A 22,741-nucleotide genomic window follows, 5' to 3' on the forward strand; every position below is an offset into this window, starting at 1 on the left:
TTAGATTATAAGTTTCTGCGATGAACATTATTGTATTTCAATTTTTTAAATGAAAATGTTCAACTAACTCGATCTATTTCTGGTACAGCAGCACAGATTTGTACAGTTATTCAAAGAAACAAATCGTATAACAGTTTTTGGCTTTCATACTGGATGGAACAGTGTGCAGTACGCACATTGACAAGGAAAGCAACCCTGCACAAAAGTCCTCCGCCAAATGACATTTGAACAAGCGCGCGCGCGTAAACAAAAGTCAGAGCAAAATGTTCTGTTTTGTATCGAAATCAACGTTTGCGTGGTAACAGTTTCTGAGGATAGCACATAACCCTCTGGCAAGATAATGGCCGCCACTATCAAGTGGCGATCGTTACTTTGCGATTACAATCAACTGCAGCTAAAGGCCACCCTACTAGGAGGACAGAGCTTCCGGTAAGCATCATCTCCGGCGAACTGTTGTCTTCGGATTTTCAACAAACCCTGCCTGTACACGTTTTTGTAGCTGGAAAAATTATAAACCTACCGCATTGGACCAGCATGAAACCGAATTCATTGGCGTGTTTGCCAACATCGTGTGGGTGTTGCGACAAACGGAGCGCGAGCTACAGTACCGTATCGTCGGTGAGCAGCCGTACCCGAACAAAGCGAACAGGGACGTAACAAAATCACCCATCCCCGAGCCGCAGCAGCCCCCGGGCAATGTGCGAAACCTTGCCGAGGTGCGCTTGAAGGTGGCCGAACCGTCCGAGTATGCCACCGGGGGAGAGTTGTTGTATCCGGCCAGCTACTACGAACAGCTGCTGCGCATCTACTTCCGCCTAGACGTAGACCTCGAGCAGCAGTACCAGCAATGGATCCGGTGCCACGAGCACTTTGCCAACAGTGCGACCAAATTCTATGCCGTCCGCCAGCTGGATCAGGATCCGGTGGAGAATCTGTTCTGCTTCATCTGTTCGCAGAACAATAACATCGCACGGTGAGCACACAAACGAGAGCAGAACGCTTTGTGCTGAGCGCCCCCTTCCAATGGTTAATGTCACCATTCTTGTACTCATCCTTTCGTTCGGTTTAGCATCTCGGACATGGTGGAAAAGCTTTGCCGCAACTATGGGGAGAAAATCTGCGAACACGAAGGTACCTGCTACTACAATTTCCCATCGGTGAGCTCGCTCGCTGACCCCACAGTAGAGGGGCAGCTGCGCGAGCTCGGCTTCGGCTACCGGGCCAAATACATTCAACGGTCGGCGGAGAAAATTCTTCAGCTCGGCGATCTGGAATGGTTCCGGCAGCTCTGCCAGCTGGATTACAAAGCGGCTCACAAGGAGCTGGTGTCGCTGCCCGGCATCGGGCCGAAGGTGGCCGACTGCATCTGTCTTATGTCGCTGGGGCACCTGCAGGCCATACCGGTCGATACGCACGTGTTTCAGCTAGCGAAACATTACCTGCCGGCGCTGAACATATCGAAGAACGTGACCGATCGGCAGTACGTCACGGTGGCGGACAAGTTTCGCGAGGTTTATGGGCCTTTCGCGGGCTGGGCCCAGACGGTGCTGTTCTGTTCCGATCTGCGCCAGTTTCGCGAACGTACCAAGCGTAACGGGGAGCGTGAGGATTCTTCCAAGCTGAAGAAAAAACGCAAAAAGAAAGGCTAAAGAATGGGCAAGATGATACGTTTAAAAATGACACTTGTTTTATTGAATACTTAGTACTATTTAAAACTCTTCCATACAAAGGTAAACTAACGTTTAGGAACGTACGATTTTCTAAAACATTATTTGTCTTTTGTTGTAAAAAAATGCATCAAATGCACAAAAGCGATCTTTCCCCACCCTGTAACAATCTCTCTAGCTTCTTCCTCCCCCTCATTTTTATCTATCTATATTATCATCCTCATTTTGTTCTATGTGTTAGGTGCATGTTTCTGTGTGTAACCGCGGAATCGAACGCGGAAACTAGAATACTGGCATAGACCACTGCCGGCCATGGCGGCATGCACGGGACTACGGTTCCGAATCGTTCGGCGGTGGAAACGGTGCATTCTCCTCGTAGATCATCACCAGCTTGCTGTACTTCATGTTGCGCTTGTTCACTTTGGCTTTGTCCTTGGTGTCGCAGTCGTCGCTGCTGCTGCCGGAGGTCGCCTCGCTCAGCGACAGCTTCGCCGACAGGCCCTCCAGCTCGAGATCCAGGTACAGCTGACCCAGCTGATCGTTTACCAGGATGGGCTGTCGCGGAAGAAAACGGTAAAAGGGAAAATACTCTTGCGTGTAAGCATCATTGATTGGTATGGTACTGTTTGTGCGCTGCGTGCATCATTACCTGGCTGATTTTTTTCAACGCCAAATTATCCGAATCCAGCAGCTCCTTGAGCGACCGTTCGTTAATTTGATACCGATAGATGAGATCCTTTGTCTGGCAGACGTTATCGAGCCAGGGCGGATTGGGGCGCCGCTTGGCACCGCTGGGCCGCACCAGCGTGCCCGTACCGTCGCCCGCCCCATTCCCATTGCCGCCCCGGTCACGCGCAGCCTGATTGCCGGACCCGTCGCCATCCACGTGCATCCGGTTGGTGGTGGACGTGGCATTGTTCGAACCACTCTCCCAGCACATCTCGCTCGATTCTTTCCGCTCCGCACCGTTCTGTCCCTCGGACGAGTTGTCCGTCTTGAGGAAGCTCGAGTAGAAACTGGAAAAGCTGGACTCGTCCATATCGTCGCTGACCTCGCCCAGTCCGACGACGCCGCCACCGCCACCACCTCCTCCATTGCGATCACCACCGTTGTTGCCGGCCGTGCCACCGATCCCGGTGCCCATCGGGAGCTTATCCACCTGGCCGGAGCCGGTGCGCCGTGTGCCAGCGCCATTCACCCGCCGGTCAATGCCGGTCGCGGTCGTATCGCAGTGCTTGTCGTGCACCTCGTCCAGCGCACAGTCCGTGCAGTCGACGTTGGAGATGAGCGGTGAATCGGTGAGATCCTTCTTGGATGATTCCGAAAAAGCCTGCGGAAGACGGAGAGCACACAACACGGGAGAACATGAGAAGAGGGGGGCAGGAATGTGCTGCTTTTGTGTGCCGCGTATGAGACGACTTGTCACCACTACTCTAGTTATGAGTAAAGTTGCCAAAAATCTAGATTCAACTCCAATCCGACTCCGGGAGGTACTGCTCAGCACTATTCGGAGCCGTTTGAAATCTTCTGGAGCCGTCCGGAGTCATTCAGAGTATTCCGGGGTCATTCGTAGTAGTCCGAAGCAATGTTTGCAATTTGCAATGTTTTGTGGTCAGGCATTTAATATCCGACTCCTACTGACTCTGGGCGACTCAAACTTCCAGTCTTTGAACGAAAGGCCTGTTTAAGAAGTGGGCTCCGACTCCGGATGACTCCGGACGACTTAGACTTCGGATGGCTCCGATTCTAAACGACTCCAAGTGACCCCTACTCCGGGCGGATCTAGTGGTTTTTGTCGGAATTTGAATCAAACTAACAATAGCCTGAATCGTATCGGAGTCGTAGTTGCGTTCCGGAGAACACACCACCAGGGGCGGATTACGCACTAAGCAAACTAAGCGGCCGCGTGGGAGCCGAAAAAGGGACCCACCCTCTGCTCTTATTTAAATTTGCTTCTCAGTCCTTCTCTTGTTTAGAATTCCTCTTACTATTTCTCGCTCAACACTACAAAATGGCCTACATTCGTGTGATCGCTTAGGGCCTTCACTCGTGTTAATCCGCCACTGCACACCACTACACTACTCACCCGATTGACGACGATCGAAGCGGACGCGATGCTGCCCAATGCCGAACCCGGTTCCGCTTTGACCGAAGTGGCCTGCGAGGACGGACGCTGGAAGGGTGTTTGCGATTGGGAACCGCTACCGGCCGACGGTGGCACGGTCATGTGTGCCGGATGTTTGCCACCACCACTGCCAGCGTTGGTCGGCACACCTGGCACCTCGGCCGATTGTGCGGAAGACTGACCGCCGGTCGCCGGTTGTCCGAGACCGACCGACATCCCGCCGGGGGCTGCTGGCCCGGGACCGCCAGTCGACGTGGTGTGGCCGGGCTGGGGTTGAAGTCGTTGTGCCTGTTGCTGCTGTTGTTGCTGTCGTTGTTGTTGTTGCTGCTGCTGCTGCTGTTGCTGCTGCTGCTGCTGTTGCTGCTGTTGCTGGTGCTGCTGGTGTTGATGCTACGGGGAAGGGATGGCATATGAAGAAATGGGGATTAGTGCAAGGATCTTGGGACGTTTCAACGGTTGCCTTTACGACGCCCCGGGGTCCACAAAACCCACGGTCTCGGACAGGGGAAAGATCAATGCAAGTGCGCCAATGTCATCCGCAGCACAGTGCTCAGCAGCAGTACCAAGCGACGAACCCGACCAAATCTGCACCTAAAGCGGGGAAAAAATCACCAGTGAACCGAATCTACCATTAGAAATTCTGCATGCCCCTGTTGCCGATGCTGCTCCTAGAAAATAGAAACAGTTCGTACAGATATTTCACCCGAGAGTGTAGTGTCTGCAATGAGTGTTCTACAGCACTCTCCCCGGGCCTCTCCTACACACCGTTCGAGAGTCCCGGCCTAAGCATCCTTAAATGTATGTAGCGACCATCGCCTGCGCGCCACGAAGCGAAAGTGCGCTCCTCATCAGGATTGTTTTTACCTCATATTCTCGTACGCAATTTGATACGCGGGGCGGGGTGGCCGCTTCCTCCCCGTTTTTTGACGTCCCCATCCGTCCCCACGAAACTGGTTGGATGCCGGAAGCAACCCAGGCAGCAGGAGGCAACCACTTGTGGGCTGGCGGCCCTCTTGGCGCCGACCTCTTGCCGTGACACACGTGTCGGGGGGTGATGATGGTGGTGGTGGTGGTTGTTGTTGATGTTGTTGTTGTTTGTTGTTTGTTGTTGTTGATGATGAAGAGCATGTGTGCGTGTGTGTGTGTGTGTGTGTGTGCGCATGGTTTTGTGTGAACTTGTGTGAATGTGTGTGTGTATGTGTGTCACTTTGGTTTCGCTTTTGTTTCACTACCCCGGGCCACTTACATTTCGGGTGTCACTGTCAAGCCCGCACGGTGGTGGAAGCGGCTGGTAAGGCATCGCGTGGTACATCATCGGCGGGTACAGGAGCGACTGCTGGTGGTAGAGCTGCGGATGCGGATACATGACACCGGCCGCCATGTACGGTACGGTGATCGGGGCGGGCTGGGGTGCGGCCGTTGCGGCCGCCGCCGCCGCCGGGATGTAGTACAGGGTGGGAAATATGCTGTGCGATGGTACGAAGCTGGCGGCACTGGAACCGGCCCCGGCCGACGCTTGCATCGTCGTGACGCTCACGCTGAACGGTGGCCAGAGGTCGCCGGTGCGCCCGGTCAGGCTGCTGCCGGTGGTGTGTGCTCCCCCGTACGCCATCTGGGGCGCGAGTATCGAGGGTGTCGTGAAGGTGGAGCGTTGGTTGCTCCCACCGGCGAGGAGGCTTTCGCCCGCGACGGTCGACTGCACCGGACCGTTGTTGTGGTACGGGCTTTGGTACGGATACTGCTGCTGCTGGCTAGGCGCGGGATGGGAAAGGTGCTGGTGCTGCTGCTGCTGCTGCTGCTGCTGATGCTGTTGATGATGGAGCAGCTGCTGCTGTTGGAGGTGGGTTTGCATCCCTCCGCCCGTCTGCTGCAGTGCGGCCGACCCCTGGCCTTGTAGTGCGTGATGGTACTGCAGCTGTTGCGAGACGTGCTGCGTCTTGTAGTGCATGTGCATGTTCGTTTGCTGGTAAAGCTGCTGCTGCTGTTGCTGCTGTTGCTGCTGCAGTTGCTGTTGCTGCTGTTGAGCTTGCTGTTGTTGCTGCTGCTGCTGCTGTTGCTGCTGCTGTTGCAGTTGCTGGTGTTGCTGCTGTATCAGCAGCTGCTGCTGCAAGGCGTGTGGCGCCACCGGGCCCATCTTCTGCTGCTGCTGCTGCTGCAGCATCGCGGAGCAACCGCCCCCGTCCGGGTTGTGCTGGTGCTTGATCGTTTTGTGTGCGTCCCCCTCCCAGGAGTGGGACGAGCCCCGCTTGACCCCGTGCCCGACCGCGCCGCCCCCGTACCCGGCTTTGTCCGGGGGGCCCTTCTTGTTCTTGTCGGTGCCGCGCGCCACCATCCGCGCCTCCCGGTGCTTCTTCAGCATCACCTTCTGCATGTCCTCGTTGTGCTTGCAGAGCAGCTCCTCCGTCAGCGTCGGCGGCTGGAAGCTGCCCCCGCCGCCGGACGACGTGCCCGTCCCGCCCGTCCCGCCCGTGTTGCTGGTCGTGTTGGTCGTGCTGTCCATCTGCGCGTTGCTTTCGGAGCTAAAATTTCCCGCCGACCCGCCGCTGCCCCCGCCGCCGCTCGCACTAAACCCGCGCTGGTTGGGGCTGACCGCGTGCGACTGCTGCTCGTCCCCGATCGTTTCCGTGTTCGTGCCGCCGGACGAGTCCATCTTCATCTGCTCCTCGATGTTCATGGCCGGCCGGCTGTCGAAGAACCGCTGCAGGTTCTCGTTGTAGTTCAGCTGGTTGTAGCTCGGCGGCGTCTCCGACGAGCTCTTGCTGTCGAAGTACTCGTGGTGCGGCGATATCTCGCCCAGCATCACCGAGTCCCGCTCCGAGAACGTAAAGTCCGACTCGTTCAGCAGGTTCAGCTTGAGCTCCGGCTGGGCCACCTCGTCCATCAGCTCCTCCATGAACGAGGCGAGCGCCTTGCACCGCTTCGACACCTCCTGCTTCACCATGTCCGACGGCTTGGCGACCGGTTCCTTCAGCAGGCGCAGTATCTGCTCCTCCACCATCTTCGCCTCCTTGAGTGTGTCGTCGGAGAATTGGTTCTGCGTCTGGCAGTAGAACGGCGACACGGCAAACACGTCCGCTATCGACGGCCCCTGCAGGATGCGATGGTGCCCGATCACAAACTCCAGCTCGCGCGACCACGGATTCACGAAGCTGGTCCACTCGGTGCTCAGCACGATGTAGCACCCGTTGTTCACCAGAAACCGGTACGGCTGGCTGACGAACGAAGCCCCGGCCGTCTGCCCCTTCACCATGACCGTTTCGTACGCCTTGCGCAGGATCGGCATATCGTCCGGATGGTACAGCTCCATGATGGAGCGCCCTAGAATGTCCTGCGGCAGGTAGCCGATCGATTCGACCGAATTGCCATCGACGTAGCTCAGCACCCCGGACGTGGTGTGGCGCGTGCTAAACTTTAGGTCCCGCTCGCACAGCGACTCGTTCGGCTCCTTGTACACGCTCTTGACCGGGGTGGCCGAGATGATCAGCAGTATGCTGCGGCCGCTTATGATCTCCGCATTCTCTGCCGGTGCCTCGCGGAACGTCAGCACCAGCCGGTACGGTTCGTAGTTGACCGTCGTTTTGGTAACGCCAAAGCCGGCCGTCTTGAGCCCCCGGTACTTGCGCAGCATCACGTACAGTGAGTTTTTCTGATCCTTCTGGCCGCTTTTCGATTCGCCGAGCGGCACCACCACCTTGGACGTGATCTGGCTCGCAAACGTGGCCCGATCCTTCGGATGCACAAAGTCGATAAACGATCGGCCGAGCCACATGTCCTTGGGGAAGCCGAGGCTGTGCGTAATGCTCGGCGTGGTGAACAGCACGACCCCGTCGTGCATCGAGATAACACAGCAGAAGCCATCCTCCACGTCCGGCTTGTTGGTGCGCGGAGTGTTTGATTGTGGTTGGGCTTGCTGTTGTTGTTGTTGCTGCTGCTGCTGCTGCTGCGGCTGCTGTTGGGGTTGCAGGTGCTGCTTATCCAGCGGCTGCTGCTGTTGATGATGTGGCTGTTGGGCAGAGTGCTGCTGTGGCACATGCTTTTGGTTCGCCAGCGATGGATCCTGCATAGAGGAATGCTGCTGCTTGGGATGTTGATGGGCGCCATGGTGATGATGATGATGCTGCGTTTGCTTCTGTTGGCATTGATTTAACCCACCGTGATGCTGTTGCTGTTGCTGCTGCTGGTGTTGTTGATGCTGCTGCTGCTGCTGTACCACTCCCAGCAGTGTGCCACTGCTGGACACGGATCCAGTTCTTAGTCCGGCACCGGTCGCGATCGAATTCACGATCGAGGCAACACCGGCTGGTAGTGGCGCCGGCCCAGGCAGAATGCTTTGCGCGACCAGACTCTTCTGCCGACCGTCATGCGTTCCACCACCACCCGCACGATGCAGCTGTTCCTGCGACAGGTGTTTGCGGTCATCTTTAGCTGCAAGGACACATTAGGGAAGGACAACATACAGTGTGTTAGTAAGCGTTCAATTGAACCAGCATATTTGGTATGTGTGGACTAGTGCTGGGGGAATCTGATTCAGATTCAGATTGATGAGATCTTCATGGGTCAAAGATTCATTAGTCTTTTGATTCAAATTGAATCTGGAACGATTCTTGAATAAAACGATTCTCAAGATTCGATCTCTCAAAAGATACATGAAATCTTAATGAAGATCTCAGATGATACATGCATCTCAAAAGCTCACGAATCTCTACGGATTGAATAATGTCAAAAGATTTATAGAGCTTGCTCTACGGATTTATGAATGTCGAAAGATTTATAGAGCTTGAGCTTCTTCCTTTTCTTCTTGGCGTAACGACCTACGTGGTCCTACCAGCTTATTCAAAGAATTGCGACTATTTAGCAAGTAACAAGCAGCCGGATAGAATTGTCCTTGCTACGAATATATGGTCAAGGCGAGGCTTTTGAACCCACGACGGGCATATTGTTAGGTCGTGCGAGTTAACCAATGTTCCATGAATCTCTACAGATTGATGAATCTTTAGGGATTCATGAATTTTTGGAGTTTCGATTCGAAGATTTAAGCGAATAAATCCCAACGAAAGATTCATGAAACACAACACTAGTGTGGACTGGACTTACTGTTTTCTTCATTAATAATCTGCGCCACGGCGGCTGCGGCCGCCACCTCCACGCTGACCAGCTCGGCTGTCCCATTGCCCCCGCTGACCGTGCCCAGCTCGTGATGCTCATTCGACTCGCCACCGTGGCTCGCCGACTGCATTCCTCCAGCTCCGGCACCAACGGCACCCAGCTCGCCCGATACGCTGGCGACGGAGGAATTGCCGGTGGTCGTTTCCATTGGTTCTGGCTCACCGCAGCCACCGGCTGCCAGCGTCTGCTGCTCGACATCGCTGACGGCGTTCGCGTTGGCAACCGTGCCGGCTGCGTTTGGTGCCGTGCCGGCCGTAACGCCACCGGGACCGGCGGAACCGTTCGGTGCCGGTACGGTGCCACTGTCGGTGGACGTCTTTAGCTTCTTCTTCTTGCGCTCCTTGTCCTTGGTGCGCTTGGCTGCCGCCTGGGGCAGCGGCGCAATGCTGCTGGCCTGCGTCGACGCCTTGCCGCCGTAACCGCTGCTGCCGGACGAGTTGCTGCCACTGTGGCGTGACTTGGAGCTGCCGCTGAAAAGAGGGAACGTTAAATGTCAAGCACGGTTAGCAACGTTGGTTTGGGAGTGCAAAATGGGTTCCGGAAAAAATCGAGCGAAGGTGTAATTTGTGAATGATTTTTGCGGAATGCTTTTTTTTTGCTCAGAAAAGAAAACGACATTTCAAAGCGGGGAGTTTAATGAAGCGAATTGAACAAGAAACACCTAAGAAAATTGCATTTGAATGATGGTGCTATGAAATGGGGTTTTAGGTAAAGAAAGTGTCCTCCCCTGTTTCTAATTTGTTTCATGCGCACGTCATTTCGCGTTAACGTATTTAAAAGTTAACTTTGGGAAATCTTCATCGCAATCGTGTCACATCTAGCGATTGCGGGTGGCGTTTGCGCGGCACCAAACACATGCAATACGCGTCCTTCTCTAAAGAGCGGAGCAGAGCAAAAACTTCGTCAACGCCACAACACGTGACACGAGTCCCGTGGAAACGGGCTTCCGAAACGTGTCTGCCAGCGGCGTTAGGGGCTGCTTGATGGGTCTTTTTTTATTTACGAAAGCTGGATGCTCTGCTGCTGTTAATACGTTTTGTTTTTTTGGTGAATGATGGTGTGTTTGTACCAGTTGTTGTCACCCATGTCATTACGCTGCTGGTGCTGCTCTCTTACATACAAAAGTATTTCTGCTCGGCTTTTGAAAATAAAGTATGTGTTTCGACAGTCATTTTTAGTTAAGCCTTCCATGTTAAACAAAATAAAAACTTTTCTTTCTAATTGCTCGCTTGCATGATTTACGTAATTAATACTAAAATATAACGAGGTTCCATACTGTAAAATGGAACTTTCCCAGAACTCGTGTGTAATTCAAGAACTGAGAAATAACACAAGGCTTCACAAGGATTTTGCAGTGTTTGCTTAAATTTGTTGCAATTGTTTTACGATTTGACCGTTCATTAATATTTTCGTTGAATTGGTTGAAAGTTTTTGTTGCAAAAAATGGAAAACTATTAAAACGCACCAAGTACTGTAACGAAACATATGACAGATGAAATGTAACGCCTCGTAACGCCTCTAGTTGTGGATATTGATAAGCATTATTTTTCGGTTATCATTTCGTTTTCGTTACTGTGATTCTTCGGTGTGTATGGCCTCGGTCTTTAAGTTTTAACTTAAACCAAGATGTGTGTATGTGTAGTGTTTGAAATTTGATTTTATTGATATTTTCAAAAGACATCATGTTTTAAACATGAAAGCCATTATCCAAAATGCACAGAAAAAAAACTTTATAATGCTTTATAATACTTGTGTTATTTTATAATACATGACAGAGTGCATTTTTTCCTGAAGCTTTCTGTTGTTTCTATGTACTCTGAACTCTAGTTTAGCTTGAACTTCTGCTTGAACTTCTGTGAAATCATTTCGATGCCCTTTTGCCACCTCCAAGAATTAAAGCAATTTGAATATAAGATAATGGAAAGGATAATGTAAAGAGCAAAGCTGAACATATAAGAGCCTTTCAGTGACTTATTGATTACCCATAGCAGGATAGTCAGTCCTACGTATGGGGGCACGGTCCTTTCACAAGAAAAATCATTTAAAAAAAACTGAAAGGTGGCGCCCTCTGGATGCCCAACAACGCAGATAACTAAAGGCCGGGCTACATTGATCGTAATCTCTGGTGTAATTTTGATTTTCACTAGCGCATCTGGCGGCGGCTGTTGGAAGCTTTTTTTGATCATCGAGGGAATGGTCGTGCCGAATCTCAAAATTAAGTAGTTTTTGAATCGTTTTTTGCCATGAAAATGGATGCAATGCGTGCAAGACATGTGCATCTACCTTTTACAAAACTTTTCTCGTCCAAATTAAGTTAAAAACATGGAAAAAATACATATTTTCTGAAGCGGCTCCAAATTGTTTGGAAAAATGCTTCGGTCAGCCCCCGCCAGGTGCGCTAGTGAAAATCAAAATTACACCAGAGAGTACGATCAATGTAGCCCGGCCTTAAGAAATCACGTTAGCGATAAAACTAGGGTCAATATTGTACTATAAATATATAAAAAAAAAGTTTGACATAAAACAGAAATGCCCGTGCATTGCTCTCAGGTGGACCACTCAGGTGCATTCCCCGCAGACCTGTTATGTAAATGCTATTACTTTACAGTAAAAGCTCAAGATACACATTTCAAGCAAAGATCGACTCACCTCCTTTGCGACTGGCTGTTGCTGCAACTGTTGGAGTAAGCGGAATCGGACACCTTGGTGTTGTGCGTCGAGTCCGCACCCTCAAGGTTCTCCATGCCGGTGGTGGACATTTTGTGTGCTGCCCTGATCAGGCGATTTCTATTGCTTGCACTATCGTTTCTTCCTGAAAATAAAAATCACTGCTCACTCACTAGTGTAAAATTACACTAGAGTTATGTGTTTGTCGTAAGCGTACGACCACTTCGCACTCGGGATTGTACGGTACACTGTTAAACATTAAAACGCACTGCACTGCACCTCGGCACGCGGCTACCGTATGTCTGGTTCTGCTTAGCTATATTAGAAAAGGGTTGGGTACGATAGGAACAAGAATAGCCACACAGATTGGTTTGATTAGTTGAGCGTTTTAATGGCAACGAATGGAGGAAAAGGCATCTGAAGTGTTTCTTCCACAGAGTAAGCACACTTTCATTAAACACTGAGTGCATACATTGCAGGATGCTTTCCGGCGCTTTAAAGTGATTGAGCGATTCTCCAATAAGGTCCATTTTTCTACCACAACACACCCACACAATCAGCACACAAGCGCAGACACAGCAATGTACGTTTTCTGTGTGCACTCTTTGATTAGAAGATGGGGCGGACGTATCAGGAAGTAGTGTAATGTGTGTAGTGCTCTACCTAGATCACACAGGAAACACGTGAACACGACACGACTTATTCACTGTTCTGTTGATGTTTTTGCGTTTTGCAACACATTTGAAATATATTTTATCACAAATTTAAACGATTAACCTTCACACTGATTGCACCAACGTCGCGAACGCTTTGCGTGTGCCACCTGTTGTAACTATCACAAACGAACAAAAGCCACCTTTTTTCCACTCTATACCGCATACCGCATCCGAACAAACGCGATAGCAGAGCCCCCAGCGCAATTGCACTAGCGCTAGCAGCACTTTTATTTGCATTTGCCGCTGTACAACACACTTGATCGGTGGTGGTGGTGGTGGTGATGATGATACTGTGTCTGTTTCCAGCTGTATGGGTGCGTGGTGCGGCGTCATTCGCGCATCGTTCTCACATGTCGCGGCATGTGCCGTCGCCGTTGTTTACCGCTGTCCGAGGTTACCCTCGCTCGCGCGCTAGTCCTCTAGTGCACCGTTGCGCCACCGTGATGCGCGATGATGGCGGCTGAGAGTAGAGAGGTGATAGTGCTGGATGTTTGTTGGGCGGGCGGCGGCTGGCGACCATTACAGAATCGCGGGTGAATTGCGTTTGATTTTCTTGCCCCAGGTCATAGGAGCTTTGGTGTTGGCCCAGTGCAGTGGCGAATGTATTTTTAATGTTGCATAAAAGCTTGCTTGTTTGAAAGTCGTTACCGATATGTTGCTTTTACAGAAATGGTTTATTTCTTTTTGTTGTTTTTTTTGTGTGGTAAACTTACTCAAATTACAATATAGCACATGCTGATGTATAATAATGGCTGTGCTATCTGGATTGTATTCACTTGGAAACTAAGCTAGAAAATTGCACCCAGGATACACTTTGCTTTGAGGGTGCTGAATGCACATCCGTTACGGCCACTGTACGACCGTTGACTAGTTACTAGGCAGGCAATACTGCCTTTCGATTGCTGCCAGAGAAGCTCACTAGAGGGAGAGGGTGGTATGCGTAAGCGGCAAACGTTCATCATCATAACACACACACATATCAAACTCTAAGCTGCTTCTCTTTTCCCTTTTTTGTCCGGATCACCCAGGAATGGAGCAAATTTGCCCTCGATTTTGCTGACCAAAGTGTACAACGCGGGGGCTCTTCCGTTCCTTCTCTACCCTGGGGACTTACTGCAGTTGAAAGAAAAAAACCCCTCACACACATACACACACACAGAGAGCCACGGTGTACAAAATGAAAGTCTAGCCGGGTGAAGTGTAGAACTTGGGGAGGGAACGATGGGAACAGCATGGCGTAGAACGTGTGAGCGAGCGATTGCAAACAGCGCGCCGGGGCTAGCGTTACGCATACCTCCTCACGGTGTAAGACACTTAGTGAGCCTATAGCAGCACACACGATCGATTACGTGGTATGGTAAGCAACCCGTCCAACACCATCCCTCGGTGTGTGTGCTGAGTGGGGGGTAGCTGAAGGGTCCGGTAGTGGTGGGGGTGGTCTCCATAAAAACACACCCTATACCACCACCACCACTACCATCGGTGTCTTTCATTGTCATGCACCGGAAAGTCACATGTTGCACCACGAGAGTGTCGTAACGGGCGGCCATTGTTAGGCCCGAACACAGACACCGGTAGTTGTGTTGGTGTGCTGCAGGGCGCACAGGCCAGAACGCCAGAGCATGTTCTAATGGAAGATCGGTGGGAAGATGTGCGATTAAGTAGCGATTTCAAGTTCAGCTGATCGATCCAAACGGAGCGTTACGGGGGAAGCGTCCCTCAAGTCACATAACGTAACGCATAACGAGTTACAATAGATGTTGTGATGTCTTTAGCAAACGACTTTTACAGGGTTATCTTTCTTAAGTGCTATGAACTTAATGTGATTCGAATTGGACCTTATAGCACCATCCAACCACCAAATCCAATAGGAATTTCCAAGAAGCCTGTCCAAAACGGGTACCATAGAGTCCAATTTCCATTATATGAAGTTCACTTCACATAACAAAAAGTTAACGAAGTGTCCCACAACTATGAAAACTCCTGCAAAACGCTGTAAAACTAGCTTGTTAAAGGCATGCTGTTATGCGAAACAGTGCCGAAGATGGTGAGTTTTCTCGAGAGCACTCATCTGTTCCCAAAAATTGTACAAAAGTCTGTCCTCCATTCTCCACTACCACTTCAGCAATACACAAATGTGTCCTGGATATGAATAACCTGTTCTGAAGTAAGTGAGGTTCACTATTTCGGCCTAGATCTTGAAATAAATCAATTGAAAGTTTCTTCAATGAATCCACCTGAATCCAGCATGTCGATTGTGTCCTTGCGTTTAAAATAGTGCCGCAATATCTTCGTCCCGGTTCGATGAAAACATTCTTCACCGTCAGTCGAATGAAATTGTATTCCAACAATGTGGCAATGGTAGCCCTCCCTTCGGCTGTTTTTGTTTTGTCCGCAGGCCCAGATCCCTGCTTGCTTGTGCAGACAATTTTCTCGGGGCCGAGCCGCAACGCTGTCCCTTTGCGTTTCCGTGCGCTCCACACCAGGCTTCTCCATTTGCACCAGTTTTTCCGACCTCCCCTTACCCCCGTATGGTGCGTCGTTCTATCGCTTTTCCTCGTAATCTGAGTCTATGCTCTATTTCGTGACCCTTCTCCATTCCCCCCGTGGCGCGTCGTTAGGTAACGTAGCGTTGGTTGGAAAACGTGCGCGTAAAGCTATAGCTGTGTCCCGCTACTCACCACACCACTTTTTTCCACTCTGTCCCTGCAAGTGATGCATGTAGCAAGGGTGGGTGGGTTAAAAAACTTGGTCAGTATCTCACACACACACACACACCCACGTATGTATAATTTCACGTCCCATCTAGGGATCCGGATGGAGAGCACAATTGGAACACTTGAGCATGCCAAGGGTAATTTTACCGATTTTGTCGATACAGCTCGTGATGCTGTAGTGGTGTGGCTGGGTACAGTGTTATGAACGCTATCATACCCGCTGTGTCCAACTTTCCAACACGCATGGCGGAGGTCGATAGGGGGTGGAATTATGCCATAAATGCGTAGCTACCTCCGCCCTAACATTGTATCCGGTGGGTTGTTTTCCTTGCTCCTTGCTTGGAAGGGCGTAATGTCCGGCAGGAGGAAGTCGAAAAGTGTCGTTCTATTTTGAAACATCATGAAAGCGAAAAGTTGAACAAACAATTGTAGCCGACCGTGTATTGCTATTGTTGAAAGTAAAAGCGCAGCGCAAGGGATGAGATATAAATAGCCAACGGTGTGCGGTCTGAAATGATGATGTGGCATGATGTCTCAGCCAGTAATGGGTTTAGCTTGATATCAAAACTGGACAGAAACGAACAAAGATCGCATTAGAATGCAGCCGCGATCGGTCCCTCGGCTGTGAGCGACGACCTTTTTTCCGCTATCAACCATAGCAACCTTTAGCGGGATGGTCGAGTGGTAGAAGGATATGTAAATCCATCACTGCCTTTATATACTTTATGAGCTGCTGTTGTCTTGGAGACGCCTCGGCATCTTATTTTCGGTTCCATCACGACACGGACGTCATACAATGGCACGCAGCATCCCCTCACTCGTCCCAAAAGGGACGATGTCAGGCTACGCACGACTGTAGTCAGCGTACGTTCCGCTTTTTATATTTAAATGTATAAATCGTTTGCGCATTTGGAAGGATCGATGTGCTCACGTCCCTCATAACCGTCATCAAAAAGTGCTGTCGAATTTCACACACACCACCATCTTTTTGAATGATCGGTGGGAGAGTCCACCTTTGGAGGGTAGGGGATAGTTGTCCCGTGTCAAACCTTACAATGCAAATGCACACAGCGTCTACCACCAGCGTTTTGGGGGCCGTACTCGGGAAGAGAGAGAGAGAGATGGTGGAGCCCGAGGTGTGTGCTCATTTGAAATTCAACCAACCGAGCGAATCCTTAGGGCAATGGTGCAGCAGCAGCAGCAGCGACAGCAGATCATCGTTGATCTTGCCGTCCATGATCGTTGGAATGTTCTAGACACAAACTCCTGCTCCCTGCGGCATTCCAAGCTCTTTCTCTCTCTCTCTCTCTCTCTCTCTCTCTCTCTCTCTCTCTCTCTCTCTCTCTCTCTCTCTCTCTAGAGCGATTAACAACATCTGTGAAGCGACGTCAATGGTGTGAAATGTGCTTAAAGACTGTCTTTGGAGCTCGCGTCACACGGTTTCTGTGGCTGATGATGCTTCCGCAAAGTAGTGAATGCCATTACACTTCTCAAGCACACGACGACATGGCGTTTGAATCACTGCTCAATTAACCGTTTCACGGCACGGGGCTCGACCGAACACTTGAACACCGCGGCACACATGGAACAGACGCTTTGTGCGAGGAAATGAAATCCCGTTTCTAAGGATTCGCATTCGACGCGCGCTTACGCAGTTGCGCGATGGGTGTGCTGATACGTTACTGCATGCTTAAAGTCACAAACAGGACGCCAAACTCCTTTTTGCATCAATGGCTGAAGCCTTGCGGGGAAGTTGATTAGGAATGGTAATTACAACGAAAGGATGGGCTAATGTTTAATAAACGTCCCCAGCGCTGCCAAGACACACCGATGGGGGTTTCATGGCTCTTTTTCCTGCCGAAAGGTGGGGTTTTCATTTGCCTCTTATGTTGGGTTGATCACACACACACTCTTAATGAATTTTCATTTCATCACACCATTTTCCACGCACTTCAAATTGCCATTGATTCGGCGTTTTTGTATGGTCGGCGATGCGGCCATTGATTCGGCGTTACGGTATGGTACTTAATATTAAGAAAAACTTCCCGTTTTATTCAATTTAAAAAATCACAAACACACACACACGTACAAGCACTCGCACACCTATCCCTACCGGGTGTATCTATGGTGTGTAATGGTCTTCTAAACCACAAACGTCGAACGAACGACTAACGCGCGCACACGGCTATTAATCAGCGAGAGAGCGGGCTGAAAACCGATCCGTTCCGGACGACTGTTGACAACGGACTGATCGTAGACCGGGCCGTCTGTCCGCCGGTTCCATCATAATCTCTCGGGGCTGTGCTGAAAGGTTTTCCTTCGCTGTTTGTTTTCTTTCCCTACCCCCGCGTTGCCGGTGCTTTCACGTGTCAAACCTTGTCGCTTCGCGTGCAGGAGAGCGAGCTGAGCGAGCGGGCGGTGGGCGGATTGGCTGCCCCTACCCAGTAGTTAAGCTTCGAAAGGGGACCTCTCACTACCTTGCCCACTCCTCCCACTCCCCCACCCTGTTTGGTGTTTGGAATGCACAATGGGCAGTTTCGAACAAATGTCGGGATAAAATTATTTTTCGAAAGATTGTTGGGTTTTATAACTTTAAGGCATGTATTATGATAGTAAAACATATTTTATATGTAGTTCCGAGCCATACCACCAGGTGGCGCTGCATTAAATAGGATTTTTAGCGGTTTTCCAACGCCACTTTATGTTTTTAAGCGTTGCAAGTTCTTGTCTCGTTTTTTTAATGGATTTCATGGTTTTTATTTTCGATTTTCGATTTATTTGATAAGCAATTTATTAAAAACTTTAAACTAAAACATTATTTTTATCTTTTATATAGGAAAGATTAGTTGATTGTGGTAAAAATTAAAAAAACACGCACATACATATAAAATCACATTCTAGGTAATTTTTTTACATGCCTCTAGATCTTGTTCCAATAGGCATCAATATAAAAAATATCAGTTTGGTAACAAAGGAACATTCCAAAAAGTTGTTCTAACATACAGCGCACTAAAACGCAACAAACGTTTTTTTGTCCTTGAAAGCCAGTGTTTAAATTCTGGGGTTAACATTTGTTAGTGGTATTAGAAAGATGAGAATTGCTGATTATTTTATGCATTCACATCACTAGAAAAGCTTATGTTGACTGTATCTAATTCATCCATTACTTCTCCAAGTCCTTCATTGTCTTCAGATTCGGTATCAGAACTAAAATATTCGTCTTCTTGGTTTTGTGATTGTGCGGATAAAGAGCTAGCAGCACTTGTTTCGCTTTTAGTTACAAAAAAAGATTTTACAACCTCTGGAAATTCTAGCTCCTTCTTATTTTTCAGTCGTTTGCCTAGCGATATTGAGCTGATAAATGGATCAGATGAATAGAGAGCATTTTTGAAAATGTCTATCAGGTTCAAAGCTCTTGAACACTTTCTAGCATGCTCCCGTCGGTCTCGTCTGTAAAACTTGTGACGGCTTTCAGCAGCTTCCTCTCCTAAAGCGCCAATTGGTGCTGGTGCATTAATAATGATTTCACCGGCATGAGCAAGAACCTTATGAACACTAGAGGGAATTTTATACCAATTGTAATGTTTCAAATACAAAAGATATGTTTCTTTGCAATATTTACCAACAACAAAAGGATTCAGAGGCTGGGAACAGTTAATAGCAATTAAAATATTCCGAAATCTATCAACAAGCTCTTCTTCGATTTCTAGAACATGACTCAATTTTGCTGTATCCATAAATAACCTCCTACACACATTTCCAGTCGTACTACTTGCTCCCATCGGCCTCGGTTCATCGACTTTTAACCCAAACTGTTCAAAAATTCTTTTTAAAACCAGTTTTTTACGATTTAGATATAACGGCTTGTTATTTTTTGTAACACTCCATCTCTTGAAATCAAGTCTATATGAAATATGTAGTAGACAATCTAAAAAACGCATCCAACAATGCAGCGGGGAAATACCAAAGTTCAAATTTTCAGGATCAGCACAAAACCCATTTTCTACTTCATCCAAGTTATTCATTTGGGTTGGTTTAGCTCCACAGATACAACAATTTTGCATTGATGAAGTATTCGTTACGTATGCCAACACTTTCCCATCTATCAGGCTCATATAAAAGTTATAAGACACTGTCACTTCAATTGTATCATTCAAGCTAATTTTAAAAGGAACAATTAACCTTATTTGATTCTTAATTTCATTCACATTTTGTAATACCTTTTCTTTTGTTTCTTGAACAAATTCTACTTCAATGGGTCGACAAAAACGTACACTTTGTGGTAGTAGACTAAGCCAAACTATATCCTCCTCATTTGAATCGAATGAAAGACGTATAGGACTTAACGCTGATACAAGTAAATGATTATCGGATGTTTCATTTTCAGCAGCAGCTTCAAACCTCTGATGGTAAATGCTATGGCCACTAGATCCATCAATTCCCCAAGAACACAGTAACACAAGGTTTGCACAAGTAGATCCTTCGCTCATAATACGCTGAATAATAACATCACTTTGCATTTTCACAATTCTCTCCGCTGTATGATTTACCAACGCTTGAAGAGTTACATTAGCTTTTGTTTCACTGACACTGATGAATTCGTCACTTGGTGAACACTTTTTTTTAAAAGCCGTAATACAACCATACGAAGGAAACTGCTTTTTGGATAGTTTATATATATCCACGTATTGAGACTTTGAAAATCCATTGTCTATAAAACATGCCAGTGCCTCTTCAGGAGTAACACCAGTGTTATTGACATCAAAAACATTCAAAAGTTGGTTTGGTTGTTGCAAAAGCTTGTCTATTGCTCCCATCAATTGCATCTTTTTCTCTTTGCGTGCTAAAATTCTCACAGTATACAACTCCTTTTCTAAATTGCCGTTTATATCACTACTACACTCAATAGCCACACGACGACGCTTATTTCGCACACACAAATCACTGAACTTTTTAGTTGGTCGACCCACTCGAGATTGCGCTTCAATGTACGTATTGATATTGAATTTTTTTTCCAGCCACAACCTGGAATATTTCAAAAATCGAGACTTGTTTCTTCCATTCTTTTTAAAACGTTTTTGTATAGATGAAACTAAGGTCTTCAATTTAATCACAACCTTTTTTTTCTCACTTTCTTTAATGCTGACTTTACTCTGAATGAATTTCAGAGCTTCGCCAACGTTCCAAGTTAAATTTTTGTCACTATGAAAATGTTGAAAGATATCGTTATAGGTAATCGACACCATCTTGACACTTTGAACGAAATTGTGAGAATGAGCTAACAAGAATTCCATCAACCATTAAATACTCATAAATGAATTGATATTTCCTACCTATCTTAGAAAATACCTGTAAGACGAATGTTTGTTTGACTAACGATAGTCAAAAAACAGCCGCTTTTATTTACCCGTTGAGTCAGGTTATGTTTTAGCCACTCATTGTTATATTTAAACAGGCACCTGTCCTTAAGCCAACGGCAAAACTTAAAACCGGGTATACGTATACAGTAAAGAGATAATACACGGTACATTAAAAGAGTGTTTTGCCTATGAATGGAAATAACAAGGCAAAAACACGGTATAACATAGATTTTTGCTTTTTTCGTACCTATCTTAGAAAATACCTATAAAACGAATGTTTGTTTGACTAACGATAGTAAAAAAACAGCCGCCTTTATTTACCCGTTGAGTCAGGTTATGTTTTAGCCACTCGCATTGTTATATTTAAACAGGCACCTGTCCTTAAGCCAACGACAAAACTTAAAACCGGGTATACGTATACACTAAAGAGAGAATACACGGTACATTAAAAGAGTGTTTTACCAATGAATGGAAATAACATGGCAAAAATACGGTATAACATAGATTTTTGCTGGATAGATGACATCCGCTTGAACAGGCAAAATAACATGGAGCCGCCTAGTTACGCATGTGCCTGTTTTTAGAAAAAGTTGATCTGAAAAAACTTCAATAAAATTCGCGTTCGCAAACTTTCGCAAAATATTTCTTCATAGATTGATAGTATACATATTACACTATAATTTGATATATATGAGACGACACCACTCGACGCCACTTCCATAATTCCATCATGTCAAAATAAAAAAATATGGAAATTTTCATGACGTTTTTTCAGTTTTTACCATAGTTTTTTGTAAAATTGCAAATAAATCCAAACTCAATATTTTTTTTCATAAAGTAGACTAAATATCCTTTTCAAATTGCATAAAACTATCAAAATCGGTTGTCATTCTAAAAAGTTACACTAGTTCAAAGTTTTCCAAAAAAATAAGAATTTTCTGTGTGTTTTTTAACAAATTTTGACTTTGAGAGCCCCATTCTCGAAAACCAGAACAGATAGAGAGCTTATATTTGGAATTTGTCTTAGTTAAATCCTCCTATTTAAGACCTCATTTTTGGAATTACGATTTTACAAAGTTGATTTTTTGAATTTCATCCCGGCAAATGCCCATTGTGGAATGGTGGTAGCCGACAAATGAATCGGTTGGTGTTCATTCTGTTTCCGTGCGATGACTACTATATCAATTTGTGTAGCATTAGAGCAGTGGGCAACCGCGGGTTGAGCACATACGAGCGTAGTTGCAAGTGGTTTGACAAACCTGCCGCAATGGTAGCAAGAAAATGAACATCCCTGCCGTGAGCAATGAACTTGTGCCGGTGTGTGTGTGTGTGTGTCGGGTTTCCCGGTTTGGTGGAAAATTTACCAAGTAGAGTGGGTTTGGTAGCGTGTCTGTTAGAAAAGGACTTCTTGGCCGTTACCCACCGTCGCCTTTCTGTTGCACGTTCAAGCGGAGAGGGAGGCGGATTTGGAAGGTTGGTTACGTATTGGACGGTATTAATTTTGTTATGTCTTCTTCGTGTGGTGTTGTTTGGTAAAGAAACGAAAAAGACACACAAAAAAAAAACGGAAGAGCCGTTGGTGTGTGTTTATGGTGGCGGTTTCGTTCTCCAGCGGAAAGACAAAATTGCGGGGGGGGGGGGGGGGGGGGGGGTTTGCTCGGTCTGTCACCGATATTCACGTCTGTTGCAACGTGACCGGTAAAACGAACCGCGACCGGGATGGGTTCATTTTGTGTTGCTCTTCGCACTGGAGGTGCTCGGATGTGCTACTCTTCACACACGCACATGGGGGTTCGGATGTGCTGGAGTGTGCATATTTTGCCGACAGGGTGGGAGGGTGAGAGCTGATGTCGTTGCTGAATCGGTGTCGTGAATGGGGCAGCGTTTTAATTTGTACCGAGAAAAAAAATATTTGACGTTTTTGGGGCAGAAAAAATGCAATAGAGCGCTATCGCAGTACTGATAATTACTCTTCGATCGCTTCCAATGTAACAGGAGTTGAATTATGTTGTGTAATAAAATTAAAACCGAACAAACGGTATATGGTGGGTGGTTTAATTGCAGGTTTCAGTAGTGAAAAGGTTAATATGTTAGGAAATTATTTGATTCATTTACTTGCGTTCCAACCGTACTTGGGTGATGCCGTAATGCGTGCAGTTGGGATGGTTTAATTAATTCGATTTAGTCAGTTTCGAGCATACAAAGACTTGATTCATTGGAGATTTGAAGGTTTTGATTGGTACAGTTGTGTTGCATTCAAAGCAATATGAATGAATTTCGAAAAATTTAAAATTTTCAATATCATTAAAAAGGTGAATAGTTT

The 22,741-nt window shown here is 47.7% G+C and overlaps 2 protein-coding genes across 7 annotated transcripts; one reads left to right on the forward strand and one right to left on the reverse strand.

Annotated features, from left to right (window-relative positions):
- The first annotated feature begins 172 nt into the window (after window positions 1-172).
- LOC1281270 (N-glycosylase/DNA lyase) lies at window positions 173-1,677 on the forward strand. The gene is made up of 3 exons (XM_321213.6): window positions 173-429; window positions 500-973; window positions 1,070-1,677. Exons 1-3 carry the CDS (start codon window positions 341-343, stop codon window positions 1,647-1,649), a joined length of 1,143 nt encoding a protein of 380 aa, XP_321213.5. The 5' UTR covers window positions 173-340; the 3' UTR covers window positions 1,650-1,677.
- Window positions 1,666-17,316, reverse strand: LOC4577060 (uncharacterized). 6 transcript variants are annotated; one of them, XM_061648764.1, is made up of 7 exons: window positions 17,172-17,316; window positions 11,608-11,941; window positions 8,887-9,428; window positions 5,039-8,217; window positions 3,754-4,182; window positions 2,317-2,997; window positions 1,666-2,222 (listed from the first exon to the last, which is right to left on the reverse strand). In XM_061648764.1, the coding sequence occupies exons 2-7, from the start codon at window positions 11,715-11,717 to the stop codon at window positions 1,998-2,000; spliced, it is 5,166 nt and encodes a 1,721-aa protein (XP_061504748.1). In that variant the 5' UTR covers window positions 11,718-11,941; window positions 17,172-17,316; the 3' UTR covers window positions 1,666-1,997. The 6 variants fall into 6 exon arrangements, with proteins under 6 accessions (XP_061504748.1, XP_061504751.1, XP_061504752.1 ...); XM_061648767.1 differs by having other exon boundaries at window positions 17,148-17,316; XM_061648768.1 differs by lacking the exon at window positions 17,172-17,316 and adding an exon at window positions 13,055-17,090 and having other exon boundaries at window positions 11,608-11,770.
- Window positions 17,317-22,741: the final 5,425 nt, after the last annotated feature.

The sequence above is a fragment of the Anopheles gambiae genome, chromosome 2 (genome assembly GCF_943734735.2).
Source record: "Anopheles gambiae chromosome 2, idAnoGambNW_F1_1, whole genome shotgun sequence".
Taxonomy (NCBI): Eukaryota; Metazoa; Arthropoda; class Insecta; order Diptera; family Culicidae; genus Anopheles; species Anopheles gambiae.

Bases quoted from the DNA above. Each gene is read 5' to 3' on its own strand.
- LOC4577060 (XM_061648764.1), bottom strand. From the start codon at position 11,717: ATGTCCACCACCGGCATGGAGAACCTTGAGGGTGCGGACTCGACGCAC. The intron at 9,429-11,607 runs GTGAGTCGATCT...CCCTCTTTTCAG, and splicing joins AACAGCCAGTCGCAAAGGAG to CGGCAGCTCCAAGTCACGCC. The intron at 4,183-5,038 runs GTAAGTGGCCCG...CCTTCCCCGTAG, and splicing joins TTGACAGTGACACCCGAAAT to CATCAACACCAGCAGCACCA.
- LOC1281270 (XM_321213.6), top strand. From the start codon at position 341: ATGGCCGCCACTATCAAGTGGCGATCGTTACTTTGCGATTACAATCAA. The intron at 430-499 runs GTAAGCATCATC...ACGTTTTTGTAG, and splicing joins CTAGGAGGACAGAGCTTCCG to CTGGAAAAATTATAAACCTA. The intron at 974-1,069 runs GTGAGCACACAA...CGTTCGGTTTAG, and splicing joins CAGAACAATAACATCGCACG to CATCTCGGACATGGTGGAAA.